The sequence below is a fragment of the Conger conger genome, chromosome 4, assembly GCF_963514075.1.
Source record: "Conger conger chromosome 4, fConCon1.1, whole genome shotgun sequence".
In the NCBI taxonomy this organism is placed as follows: domain Eukaryota; kingdom Metazoa; phylum Chordata; class Actinopteri; order Anguilliformes; family Congridae; genus Conger; species Conger conger.
The window spans coordinates 73,380,522-73,394,986 of record NC_083763.1 but is presented as its reverse complement, the minus strand read 5'-3'; the positions used below and the strand labels follow the sequence as shown (position 1 = coordinate 73,394,986).

Here is a 14,465-nt window from a genome sequence, read left to right as displayed (position 1 = left end):
ATGGGGTCAGGGTTAGGGTTAGGGTCAGTGTGAGGGTTCAGGATGCTGGGACACTCACTGAGCAGGATGATGACGCAGAGTAAGATGGGGTCAGTGTTAGGATTGAGGGTCAGTGTGAGGGTTCAGGACGCTGGGACACTCACTGAGCAGGATGATGACGCAGAGTAAGATGGGGTCAGTGTTAGGGTTGAGGGTCAGTGTGAGGGTTCAGGACGCTGGGACACTCACTGAGCAGGATGATGACGCAGAGTAAGATGGGGTCAGTGTTAGGGTTGAGGGTCAGTGTGAGGGTTCAGGACGCTGGGACACTCACTGAGCAGGATGATGACGCAGAGTAAGATGGGGTCAGGGTTAGGGTTGAGGGTCAGTGTGAGGGTTCAGGACGCTGGGACACTCACTGAGCAGGATGATGACGCAGAGTAAGATGGGGTCAGGGTTAGGGCTGAGGGTCAGTGTGAGGGTTCAGGACGCTGGGACACTCACTCAGGAGGATGATGACGCAGAGTAAGATGGGGTCAGTGTTAGGGTTGAGGGTCAGTGTGAGGGTTCAGGACGCTGGGACACTCACTGAGCAGGATGATGACGCAGAGTAAGATGGGGTCAGTGTTAGGGCTGAGGGTCAGTGTGAGGGTGCAGGACGCTGGGACACTCACTGAGCAGGATGATGACGCAGAGTAAGATGGCCACCAGCGCCCCGGTGCTGAGTCCGGCGGACAGGGCGTAGGCCTCCGCGCTGCAGGACTGGACGTTTCCGCGGCTGTCGCAGGCGCACACGCGCACCGTCAGCGTGCTGGTGCTGCTCTGGATGGGGTAGTCGTTGTCCGAGATCACCACCGGCAGGATGTAGGCGCTCTGCTCCCTCCGGCTGAATCCCGCACGTCTGGTGAGGATCCGGGCCGTGTTGTCTGCGGGAGGACACGGTCAGGGAGCTCCGCCAAACACCGGGGAGTGACTTTCCCACCACTGTCAGGACAGCAGAATCCCTCCCCATGTTTCCACACAGACTAAAAACACGCCTAAAAACACTAAAAACGGACTAAAAACATACCATAAAAGACAGACTATACCTTTGTGTTCCCCCCTGATTTACACCCCCCCCCCACTTCCAATATCCTTCTTCCATCCATTATCTTAACCCGCTTATCCTGAACAGGGTTGCAGGGGGGCTGGAGCCTATCCCAGCATACATTGGGCGAAAGGCAGGAATACACCCTGGACGGGTCGCCAGTCCATCGCAGGGCACACACACCATTCACTCACACACTCATACCTATGGGCAATTGAGACTCTCTAATCAGCCTAACCTGCATGTCTTGGACTGTTCCCACAAAACCGGAGTACCCAGAGGAAACCCACGCGAACACGGGGAGAACATGCAAACCCCACACAGGAGAGGCCCCGGCCGACCGGGATTCGAACCCAGGACCTCCTTGCTGTGAGGCAGCAGTGCTACCCACTGCACCATCCGTGCTGCCCCCAATATCCTTCTTGTACACCCTATATTATTATTTTTTCTTTATAATAAAATTGCACTTACGACGACTATTGTTTTTTTTTGGTTTGAACAGCTGTTCATGCATGTTTTGCGATTTATGGATTACATTTTTTTTGACTTGAAGAACCTATGTACTTGTAAAATGCTTTGGATTAAAAAAGCATGTAAAAAATGAAAATGTAAATGTTACTGAAGGGGTGTGTGAGTTGAGTCTGTGTGATCTGATACACGGAGTTCAAGAAGAACAACACACTTATGATTTCAGTGCGGATGACCCACACCTCCATGTTCACATTCACATGCCCAGTGTACATGCCCTCCCCCATGTGCTGTATGTTTAACTTATGATGGAATGACCACAAGTTCAGAAATACAGTGACAGTGGAGGTACATTTCTCTTCTTCAAGGATCCTTTTCAGGCACTTTTTGTACCTTTATTTCTCAGAATGCACATACAGTCAGGTCCATAAATATTGGGACATCGACACAATTCTCCTCTTTTTGGCTCTATACACCACCACAATGGATTTGAAATGAAACGAACAAGATATGCTTTAACTGCAGACTTTCAGCTTTAATTTGAGGGTATTTACATCCAAATCAGGTGAATGGTGTAGGAATTACAACAGTTTCTATATGTGCATCCCACTTTTTAAGGGACCAAAAGTAATGGGACAATTGGCTGCTCAGCTGTTCCATGGCCAGGTGTGTGTTATTCCCTCATTATCTCATTTACAAGGAGCAGATAAAAGGTCTAGAGTTAATTTCAAGTGTGCTATTGGCATTTTGCATTTGGAATCTGTTGCTGTCAACTCTCAATATGAGATCCAAAGAGCTGTCACTATCAGTGAAGCAAGCCATCATTAGGCTGAAAAATCAAAACAAACCCATCAGAGAGATAGCAAAAACATTAGGTGTGGCCAAATCAACTGTTTGGAACATTCTTAAAAAGAAAGAACGCACCGGTGAGCTCAGCAACACCAAAAGACCCGGAAGACCACGGAAAACAACTGTGGTGGATGACAGAAGAATTATTTCCCTGGTGAAGAAAAACCCATTCACAACAGTTGGCCAGATCAAGAACACTCTCCAGGAGATAGGTGTATGTGTGTCAAAGTCAACAATCAAGAGAAGACTTCACCAGAGTGAATACAGAGGGTTCACCACAAGATGTAAACCATTGGTGAGCCTCAAAAACGGGAATACCAGATTAGAGTTTGCCAAACAACATCTAAAAAAGCCTTTATAGTTCTGGAACAACATCCTATGGACAGATGAGACAAAGATCAACTTGTACCAGAATGATGGGAAGAGTATATAGAAGGAAAGGAATTGCTCATGATCCAAAACATACCACCTCATCAGTGAAGCATGGTGGTGGTAGTGTCATGGCGTGGGCATGTATGGCTGGCAATGGAACTGGTTCCCTTGTATTTATTGATGATGTGACTGCTGACAAAAGCAGCAGGATGAATTCTGAAGTGTTTCGGGCAATATTATCTGCTCATATTCAGCCAAATGCTTCAGAACTCATTGGACGGCGCTTCCCAGTGCAGATGGACAATGACCCGAAGCATACTGTGAAAGCAACCAAAGAGTTTTTTAAGGCAAAGAAGTGGAATGTTATGCAATGGCCAAGTCATCACCTGACCTGAATCCGATTGAACATGCTTTACACTTGCTGAAGACAAAACTGAAGGGAACAAGCAGGAACTGAAGACAGTTGCAGTAGAGGCCTGGCAGAGCATCACCAGGGATGAAACCCTGCGTCTGGTGATGTCTATGCGTTCCAGACTTCAGGCTGTAATTGATTGCAAAGGATTTGCAACCAAGTATTAAAAAGTGAAAGTTTGATTTATGATTGTTAGTTTGTCCCATTACTTTTGGTCCCTTAAAAAGTGGGAGGCACATATACAAACTGTTCTAATTCCTACACCGTTCACCTGATTTGGATGTAAAGACCCTCAAATTAAAGCTGAAAGTCTGCAGTTAAAGCATATCTTGTTTGTTTCATTTCAAATCCATTGTGGTGGTGTATAGAGCCAAAAAGAGGAGAATTGTGTCGATGTCCCAATATTTATGGACCTGACTGTATCCCATAAATCACATATTATTGTCACATTTTCACATGGACTTTACTTTCATTAAATGCTATCTGGGACAATATACACTCACTGAACATTTTATTAGGTATTTATTTGACTTATTTTTTAGACATATTGGTCTTCTGCTGCTGTAGCCTATCCAATTACAGGCTTGACACATTGTGTGTTCAGAGTTTTTTGTTTTTTACACCATTCTCTGCAAACTCTAGAGAGTGCATGGAAATGTGTGAGATCAGTAGGTTCTGATATACTCCAACCACCCTCTCTGGCACCAACAATCAGTCCACAGTTAAAGTCACATAGATCACATTTCTTCCCCATTCTGACATTTGGTCTGACAACAGCTGAACCTCTTGACCATGTCTGCATGCTATTATGCATTTAGTTGCTGCCACATGATTGGCTGATTGAATATTTACATTATCAAGCTGGTGTACAAGTGCTCACTGAGTGTATTCCATGTGAAATATCCCTTCATGCACAACATTGTTGTGAAAATTGCCAAACATTCACCTTCATTGTCAGCGATGGTGAAGTTGGGATTCTGGGTGCTGAGGCTGAAGGCAAACTTATGTCCAATGAGAGGATCATCAGTGTCAACTGCGCTTATGGTCTGTATCAGCTGTGAGTGGGGGGGAAATGAACAGCATTAGGGCTTTTAGCACTGGTGCATTTAGAGGGGTGTCACAGAAACCGCTGTCTACCACCCCCCCCCGCCCCTCTGGCCGAAAACTCACTGGAAGGTCCACCATAAATTCACAACATCTCACCCCCATTAAATCCAAAATTCTGACTATTGATGGTGGTATGCATTTGGTAAATGAATCAATTGAGTTCAGAGGAAAGCAGTTAGCAATACGAACACCAAAAAAACATAATTCATCCATCAATGTATGCATACAGTAGATGCAACACATGCACAATATAGGCGTTACATTAATATAACGCTGTCAGATTGACTGTGTTCATCATAATTTCTAAGGGCAGGCTGTGCCGGTAGACAGCACTGTGCGCCGTGTCATTATGTTAAACTGTGCCAGAAACCCACGGAAGCCACACAGGCAGAGGAAGCCACTCGAGTGTAATTGATCACCTGTCCCACTTTGACTTTTTCACAGACGAACGTCTCATAAATCATGGCGAATTCCGGTGCGTTGTCATTGACATCCAGAACCTTAATGAACACCGGGACACGAGAAGTCTGCCGTCGGTTGCCTGGGAGGGAACAGCCAGAAGTCCGCGGTTACACAGGGAATATTGTCACGGAATGACAGAATCCATTAGGATACCCTTAAACAATGGAGTTAGAGTTGTGTCTTTGTTATGCCAGAAAAATTTTTTTTCACACTGCAGTCAAAACATTGTTTATTGGCAGCAGAAAATAGACCTTAAAAGTTTTGAGACAAAATATTTAATTTTAATTGAATGTGTGTGTTGAGATCACGATGTGTCGGGGGAGCGAGGATTATGTAAAAGGTGTTTTTTTAACACAGCAATTTATGAATCCAGCTACCGTCAACACCCTCGTTTAAATGTCCAGCACCCTGGATACTGAACTCAAATGTGTCAACAGTTATAACACCTCACTTAACCATCCATCCATCCATCCATTATCTTAACCCGCTTATCCTGAACAGGGTTGCAGGGGGGCTGGAGCCTATCCCAGCATACATTGGGCGAAAGGCAGGAATACACCCTGGACAGGTTGCCAGTCCATCACAGGGCGCACACACACCATTCACTCACACACTCATACCTATGGGCAATTTAGACTCTCCAATCAGCCTAACCTGCATGTCTTTGGACTGTGGGAGGAAACCGGAGTACCCGGAGGAAACCCACACAGACACGGGGAGAACATGCAAACTCCGCACAGAGAGGCCCCGGCCGACGGGGATTCGAACCCAGGACCTCCTTGCTGTGAGGCGGCAGTGCTACCCATCCGTGCCGCCCCTCACTTAACCAACATGTAAAATATGTTTCTTTGATTTAATTTGGTAATTATTATCAAAGATATACATGAGCAATTACATTACCAAATTTAGTGATAGGCAGAGCATCCTGTTGAATCAACCTTTATCAAAATGCATAACATGCAACCAGGTGAAAATCAAGAGATTTGTTTTGTTACAGAAATTATTCACTTCTAATCTAAAGACGTGGTCCATCTACTTTAAAACAATGAAGGTTACAGACAGACACCTAACCTTCACAATAGGAACGGTTGAATGAAAATACCAAACCCCAGTTTGTTTCCTCCAAAAATGCTCATGAAAAATGAAGACAGCCTACATTCCAAGAAGACCAGCAGTCTAAAAATTAAACACGGATCCATGCAAATGCACTGAAGCGGTTCTCACTTATTTCAGTGGCGATCACAGAGATGTTGTGCCACTTTGACATCTCCCGGTCGAGGGCTTGCAGGGTGGTGATGGAGCCGTTGTTGGAGTCGATGTTGAAGAGCCGGTCCAGGTCGGTGTGTCGGTCGATAGAGTACCTGTGGAGAAATAACAGTCATGATGCCTACACTGCGATGCCTGCAGTTCAGTGGACGTTGATCAACTGGCAGTGGAGAATGCAGAAAAACTGACCTTCACTTTTACTGTCTTTTATGCATAATAAAATACATATAAAGTGTTCCTTGCTGAATCTATCCTCAGGCATTGTAAACATGCATATAGATCAGAATCTAAAGATCTGTTTGAGTCAGTAATGTTTGTCTTTTTTTTAAACTTTTTGTTTGTTGCCCTTTATTGGTATTTGTCCAGTAAAGTACATTTATTTTACAAATTGAACCACATGATTTACACTCTGTAATGAGGCACAGAGAAAGAGGACGTGAGCCACAATTAAAACACAGCTTTATGATTACTCGCCAGTGGAAGTATTGCGCCTGTTATTATTAATCAAGAAAGAATTATGAGAACAGGTGGAGACCATAAGTCAGGGATACTGAAATTTGGCTCCGGAGGCCAGTCCGACTGCTGGTTTTAATTCTTCCCCTCCAATCAGGACTGATTTAAACCTGGGACTCCAGGTGAGTGGCCAATCAGTGCCGTGAATCAATCAGTTAACAATCAGGCGGGCATTAAAACGGCGGAGGGCCCGCTTCTGCAGTGGTGCCAGCTGGATTCTCTCCCCTGGCGCACAGATGCAGTGGATAACATCACATTGTGTATAATGAAATGACTGAGGAAGCCTGTAGCTCGGTGGCTACGTTCCTGTGCATGACTGGGGTCAGTGGTTCAAGCCCCCGTATATCCACGGTTGTTCCCTTCGAGCGTTGTTACCCTGCATTGCTCCACGGGGGATTGCCCCCTGCTTTTGTTAATCAACTACAGGGCTAATCAGACTAAAAACACTCCCCAACACTTATCTGACATTTATGTAGTTTAGCCTTTTAAGTTTCTATGGCCTTGATTTAGATGTGCATTAGCACTGGCTCATATCTAAATGCAGGCGTTTTCACAATAACAACAATTTGGTGATCAACAACCACAAAATAATTCCCCAAAATTAAATACATGATTTGCACTTTTTGCATTGTCAGTAAGTACCAAGGTAAAATGTATGTGAATACATGTGTCAAAGGAAAATAATTAGTCGTACAGCCTAGGGTATGCTTATTATTGTAGTTTTTAAGAGCCCTTATCAAAATGACAACAGCGAAGAAGCTCTGCCGCGTGGCAGATTCCTGGCAGCCCGTAGCTCCCTGCCATGTGTCCGTTTCCTTCCAGTCCAACACCAAAAAGAGCAGCCTGCTCGCCGTCCTCCTCGCAAGCCGCCAGGCTCCACTCTCACACATTTGCGCAAGCATTTGCCAACATAATAATTTAGGAAATTATATGTAATTGGGTGCTAAGTGGATGAATCTGGTTAATCATTATGCGTCGTTTAACATAAAGTCGGAGAATGCACTAAAATAATGTTTTTTCTGTCAGCATGGTGATTGCATATCTATATCTATCTATTGTGTGTGAGTGACAAAAAGTGTGTGTTATAGAGATTGAGAGAGATGTGTGCGTGTGTGTATGAGAGAGTGTGTGTACGTGTGTGTGCACGAGAGAGAGAAAGAGAGAGGGGTGTGTGTGTGTGAGAGAGTGTGTGTGCGTATATGTGTGTGAGCGAGTGAGAAAGAGGTGTTCCTGTGTGTATGAGAAAGTGTGTGTGTGTGTGTGTGAGATAGAGAGAGGTGTATGTGTGTATGTGAGTGTGTGCATGTGTGTGCGTATGTGTGGGTGAGAGAAAGAGAGATAGAGGCATATGTGTGTGAGAGTGTGTGTGTATGTGTGTGTGTGGGAGAGAGAGAGACAGAGGTTTGTGTGTGTATGTTTGTGTGAGAGAGAGAGAGAGAGAGAGAGAGAGAGAGAGAGAGAGAGAGTGTATGTGTGTGTGTGTGAGAGAGAGTGTGTGTATTTGTGTGGGTGAGAGAGAGATAGAGGTGTGTGTGTGTGTGTGTGTGAGAGTGTCTGTGTGCGTGTGTGTGTATGAGAGAGAGAGGTGTGTGTGTAAGAGAAAGAGAGACAGGTGTGTATGTGTGTGTGTGTGTGTGTGTATTTCCCAGGATTCTGTTCTGCTCTGGCTATGAGTCCTCCTGATGACCTCTGCCTGTTAGAAGTGAGTGTTTGGCTTCAGCAAACCTACATTAAATCTAGCACAACCCTCCATGGAATTTCAATCAGACCTGGGTGAAATATGTAAGTGTTTTGGATTCCAATATTTGTCTACGCTTCACTGAGCTTGTCTGGTGTATTGGAACCTATGAAATACTCTCAAAAAGTGCAAATCCCACCTTCTGGTCCTCTTGGTTTACTCAATTAGACCAGGCATGATCAATCGAGCGCATTAAAGTATTTGAATCCAACACAATGACGTATTTGCCCAGGGCTGATTTTTTCTATAACAGTTGATTAGGGGACAACCACCCCACCTAGAGCAATTTGGGGTTAAGGGCCTTGTTCAAGGGACCAACAGCTGTACGGATCTTATCGTGGCTACACCGGGGCTTGAATACAGCAACTGATTTTGTCCTATAATATGTCCTATTATGTCCTATAATAAATCTACATTACATTACATGTCATTTGGCTGAGACTTTCATCCAAAGTGGCTTACAGTTGATTAGACTAAGCAGGAGACAATCCCCTCTCCCAGAGCAATGTGGGGTTTCACGGGCCTTGCTCAAGGGCCCAACAGCAGTATGGATCTTATGGTGGCTACACCAGGGCTTGAATAAAACTGTTTTTCCCCTATAATATCTGAGAGTGAGTAAAACTACACTGTCAGAGTTCATCTAGCAGGAGGGAGTCATTACATTACATTATTGGTATATGGCAGACACTATTATCCAGAGCGACTTACAGTTGATTAGACTAAGCAGGAGACAGCCCTCCCCTGGACCAATGCGGGGTTAAGGGCCTTGCTCAAGGGCCCAACGGCTGTGCGGATCTTATTGCGCCTACACCGGGATTAGAACCGCCGACCTTGCGGGTCCCAGTCCTTTACCTTAACCACTACGCCACAGGCCGCCCGGTCGCAGCGCCACTCACTTGATGGGGTTCTTGGCGGCGTCGGGGTCCTGCGCCGTCACCGCGCCGATGAAGCTCCCCGCCGTTTTGTCCTCGTGCACCTCGATGACGTACGGGGCGACGCTGAAGACGGGCGGCTCGTCCACGTCCTGCACCGTGATCCGCACCGCCGCCGTGTCCTTGAACGGACCCAGGTAACTGAAGCGGCTGTCCAGGTGGGTGTTGGTGGCCTCCACCTTTAACGTGTACACCTTTCTGCTTTCATAGTCCAGTGGCTGCAGTGTGTGTGTGTGTATGAGAGAGAGAGAGAGAGAGAGAGAGAGAGAGAGGGAGAGAGAGATTGATAGATGGAGAGAGCAAGAGAGGACACAGAGGGATAGATAGATAGATAGAACAAGATAGAACACAGGGGGAGAGAGAGAGAGGGGAGAGAAGGAGAGGCAGGAGATGGAGAGAGAGAGGGGGAAGGAGAGAGATAGGGAGAGAGGCGGGAATGAGAGAGGGGAAAGGGAGAGAGGGGAGAGGGGAGAGGGACGATAGATGGATGGAGAGAGCAAGAGAGGACACAGATGGATAGATATATGGAAAGATAAAGCAAGAGAGAGTGCAGGGAGAGATAGATGGATGGATAGAACAAGAGTAGACACAGGGGGAGAGGGAGATAAAGAGAGATAAGTAGAGTATGTAGAGATGTGCGTAGATGTGTGTTTATGTGATTGTGAAGCAGAGGGAGATGGAGGAGAGGAAGAAGGGGAAGAGAGCAGGAGATTCTCAAGTTGCTCCTATCACTGTCCTCAAGAACAAGTTGCACTCGCTCACAATTGCCATTCCCAAGTCGTAACAGTAGTGTAGCTAAAACAGTGTAGGTAGAGTAAATGATAGACTAACATTCAGACAGAGTCAATGTCAAAGAGGCAGACAGAGAGAGAGAGAGAGAGAGAGAGAGAGAGAGAGAGAGAGAGAGAGAGAGAGAGAGAGAGAGAACACTTTTACTGGGAAGGACATAAACCTTTGCTTTTCAATTTCCATTACTCAGGCAAACTTTCACATCTCCTATTTTACATATTATCTAACTGAAATCCTCTTACAGTTCAATGGCTATTGACGGAAATAGTTCTGAGGGACTGGAAGTGGAACTCTCTTATCCAGCCCAAACACAGCTTGCTCATCAGAAAGTGGATTCAGAGGCTTGGCCGTGTCTTCTTGCACAGGTTAAGAGTGCTGGATCACTTTGTTTTTTTAAATTCTTTTATTATTTTCTCTTTGTGATTAAACTTCAGTCTGGCACAATTATCCCGGAAGCTTTTAACTCCCCTGTCCACTGGTAGAGCTCATGATAGAGCTCACAGAGAGTTTCTGGAAATGACTTGGCTCCCCAATCTGACTCAGCAATGAAACAGGCACCTTTGTGAAGTTAAGAGGACAGGACTGGCTGAAGTCGGAGGGATTAAACGGTCTCCTCACATCCCTCTCCAGGCCTGCCCACACGTGTCCTTGGGGAAGGTCGGGACATCAAGCCGGAGCCCTCCGCCCTGCGCTCACCTGTCGCACGGTTATGACGCCCTCCTGCGTGACCCTGTCGCACGGTTATGACGCCCTCCTGCGTGACCCTGTCGCACGGTTATGACGCCCTCCCGCGTTCACCTGTCGCACGGTTATGACGCCCTCCTGCGCTCACCTGTCGCACGGTTATGACGCCCTCCTGCGTGACCCTGTCGGTCGCCACGGCGAACAGGTCCCGCCCGTCCCCGTCCACGATGTTGTACTGCATCTCCGCGTTCTCGCCCAGGTCCGGGTCGTTGGCCTTCACCCGCCCCACCGTGGCGCCCATCTCCGCCGCCTCCGACGTCGAGAGGTGGTAGGAGCCTTTCGAAGAAAAACCACCGAGTAAAGACCAACGGGCGGCCTTTTTTTTTAAAACCATTAAAAAAAAAAAGAAAAAAAAAACTCCCACAATGCTTTGCTCTCAGTCTCAGAATGTGAAGGCAGAAGACCAATTACAGTAACATTAAAGCGTGAGCTTCAGTGAACCGCTCCGAGTTGCTCCGAATCTCCGTTCCCCCCTTCCTCACTGTGTGTCAAATTATGCCGCTTCTCTAACTAGGTGAGGCCGCATCGTTAAAACGAAAAAGAAGGGGAAAGAAGAAAAAAAAGAATAGATAAAGATGAGGTAAAAGCGAGATTCCTCCGCTCTTCGTCTCTTAGTTATCTAGCCTCTCCACTTAATCGCGGCTGGCCCCCCGTCCCTGAAGTGGCCCGGCCGACAGCGGGAAACCCGGGCAACGCTCCGGGGTCGGCCGTCTCCTTCATAAACCACCTGCTGCGGCTACGCTACGCTAAGCAACGTGGCCCAGTCCTCTCTGACAATACTGTCACACGCCACCTACTATTATTTATTTCAAAGCAGACTGAAGAGTGTTTATTTATGTAAGAATTAATTGTGGGCAATGACACCGCCCATTGCACACTCGAATCGGTCAGTAAAAGCCGTAATGCAACATTCAATGTATACACATTAACTAGAAATAGAACATTCATCTACTGCGTGCTAAACAGACAGAAGACTATTCATGTGTAATCAATGTTAGGTATAACGACACTACCCGCCAACAAGGGGCCATATCGCACAACCGGTTACTAAAACCCATAATGGCACACTGCATTTACATGAAGTGATTGCAAATAAAAATGTAATCTATTGCATGCAGAAACAGAAGGTGGCACAATTACGTGCAACCCAGCTTCACAAAGAAACAAGCAACCGTTGCCATGTTTGTTCTTCTTTGATTTCCTTGACACGCACACGAGATTGGCTGTATTTTTAAACACGTTTAAATCTAATAAGGCTGAAGTTCAACGCGTGCTGTTCTCTCGAGCGGTAACGACTGAGGCTCTCCATTTATAGCCGAAGCTAAGCGACGCAATTTAGCGGGAATAAAGTGCACTACTGCCTGCCGATAAAAGAGAGAAACAAGGCCCCCACCTGCTGCTGTGGCTTTTTGAAATTACAGACCACTGGCAGCTTTTATCCATAATGGCTATGGTACTGTATGTAGCTCTGAACTACGTCCTCCTAGCAACCAGCTACCAGGGTACTTTTTCAGCTTTTCCTGTGTTAGTGAGGAAGTCTGTCTCCTTTCAGTATTGAAATGCTTACATTCCAGCAAAAAAAAAAAAAAAAATATATATATATATATATATATATATATATAGATACAAAAAATGCATTTATGAATTAGTAGCATCTTTTTGACGCCTTGTGTGTTCAGAGATGCTCTTCTGCATACCACTGTTGTAATGTGTGGTTATTTGCCTTACTGTCAGCCTTCTCCTCTGACCTCCTTCATTAGCAATGTGCTTTTGTCTGCAGAACTGCTGCCCACTGGATGTGTTTTTTTTGTTTGTTTTGCACACCATTATGCATTAAAATCCCAGGATGTCAGCAGTTTTTGAGATACTAAAACCACCCTGTCTGGCACCAACAATCATTCCACGGTTAGATTACATTTATTCCCTGTTCTGACAAACAGCTCAACCTCTTGACCATGTCAGCATGCTTGTATGCATTTACTTGCTGCCACATGATTGACTGATGAAATATTTGAATTAACATGCTGGTGTACAGGTCTAACTAATGAAGTGGTCATTGAGTGTACAACCCCCTCCCCATAAAGACAATATAAATAAAAATAAAATAAAATACGTAAAGTAGTACGCAGCATATATAACTAAGTAACTAAAAAAAAAACCTTTGTCCGCTTGTTTCTGGGTAATCACAGTATTATTGTACATGAATGAGGCCGAGTTATTCAAATAAAATGTAGATGGTAAATTAACTTGACATAAAGATGAGAAGCTGCCAATCAGCCCAGCAATGCTCACCCTGTTCCTACCGCTAAAGTGCAGCTACTGCGTAGTTTTCCTAAAAGATAAATAGCATCTAGCGCCATATCAAGCCTGGTCTTGAACACCCCCAGCCGAAAGAAAAGCTGGCGGAAAGAGGTAGATGTCGGGGCGCCATACTGTGGGGGAAGCGGGGGGGACTGTCGTTGACGTCCGAGAGGGTGATGTTGACGGTGGTGGTCCCCGAGAGACCGCCCATCTGTCCCGCCATGTCCTTAGCCTGGATCACCACGTGGTACTTCTCCCTGTTCTCCCGGTCCATGTTGGGCAAGGCTGTCCTGATGGTGCCTGGGAAAGTGGGAATATCAGGGGGTTTTTTTATCGTCAGTGGTCCATGAGTCGTCCGCGCTGTAACCAGGCAGGACCGATATAATGTCTCTGTGTTAAATGAAACCTAACAGAGTTCATTTCAGTCCAGCAGGGTACAAAAACAGTCTATTCAGTGGTACTGCGTAGTAGTACTTAAACTGTAATGGGGTAGAGAAGATATACAATGTATTGTGCGCCGTTTCCTCACTGCTACCGTGACCCAGAAGATGATGCATGGATAATATGTGCTATCCCGCACCATCTGAAACATCACAGGCTGGAACAAATGCCTTTATGTTTATTTCTATACTATTATTATGTCTGAACAATGCGCACACTTAATGCTATAAACATAATTTCCCAAGCATTCCGTGACAGATTTTAGCTTTGAACTCTGTGCTTTGAATTTCTGTCCCAAACTTTAGATTAACCACCTCGCGGAAAGCTCTAGATGTAGTGAGGATTGCGGCCGAAAGCAAGTGCTAAAGCAACGAAGAAGAAGAAGAAGAAGAAGAAGAATGAAGAAGAAGAAGAAGAAGAAGAAGAAGAAGAAGAAGAAGAAGAAGAATGGAAGCTATCTGTTTTAAGCAGTTTTGTAAATATTATTTTAGGAAAAATCTATGAAAAAGTAACTAAATTAATTAATCTACCCATGCAGAAACCATGTCATTTAGATTTAGAAATGAGCGTATTTATCTACAATGGCCAGCTGTGCAGAACCGCTGGGTTGTTTGATTATGAAACCCCATTCATCAGACGCGCTGCGCAGAGCCGAAGTGGAAGGCAGCATCGTGCATCGTCTGCCTCCGGACTGCTCGCAGACGCTGAGGCGACCGCACTCGAACGTGACCGAAGAACGCGCGCAGATGAACGCGTTCAGACACGCCCGCCGCTGGTCCTCACGCGGCGGCGCGTGGGGTAACAACGGCCTCGGCGTTACTCCCCGCCTGCGTCCCTCCTCACGCCTGGCGCGATTCCCCCCGCGCGCGCGCGCGCCTGTAATCAACCGACACGCCTCCGCGCCTCGACTCACGGTTTAATTACTGAAGAATGTTTACTCAGCCTCGGTCACTGCGGACCTCCGTCTTAAACATGAGAGCTAATAAATCAATGCCGGCGTGCACC

General features: G+C 46.0%; 1 protein-coding gene across 2 annotated transcripts in view; it reads right to left on the bottom strand.

Moving 5' to 3' along the window:
- LOC133126170 (cadherin-10-like) overlaps window positions 1–14,465 on the bottom strand; it is a 65,181-nt gene that overhangs the window by 7,365 nt on the left and 43,351 nt on the right. For both annotated transcript variants that reach the window (XM_061238092.1, XM_061238093.1), the window contains 7 exons: window positions 13,152–13,319; window positions 10,807–10,994; window positions 9,150–9,403; window positions 5,961–6,097; window positions 4,694–4,815; window positions 4,114–4,222; window positions 654–905 (listed from right to left, as the gene is read on the bottom strand). In XM_061238092.1, the coding sequence (XP_061094076.1) occupies window positions 654–905; window positions 4,114–4,222; window positions 4,694–4,815; window positions 5,961–6,097; window positions 9,150–9,403; window positions 10,807–10,994; window positions 13,152–13,319 (1,230 nt within the window). The remainder of the gene's footprint in view (window positions 1–653; window positions 906–4,113; window positions 4,223–4,693; window positions 4,816–5,960; window positions 6,098–9,149; window positions 9,404–10,806; window positions 10,995–13,151; window positions 13,320–14,465) is intronic.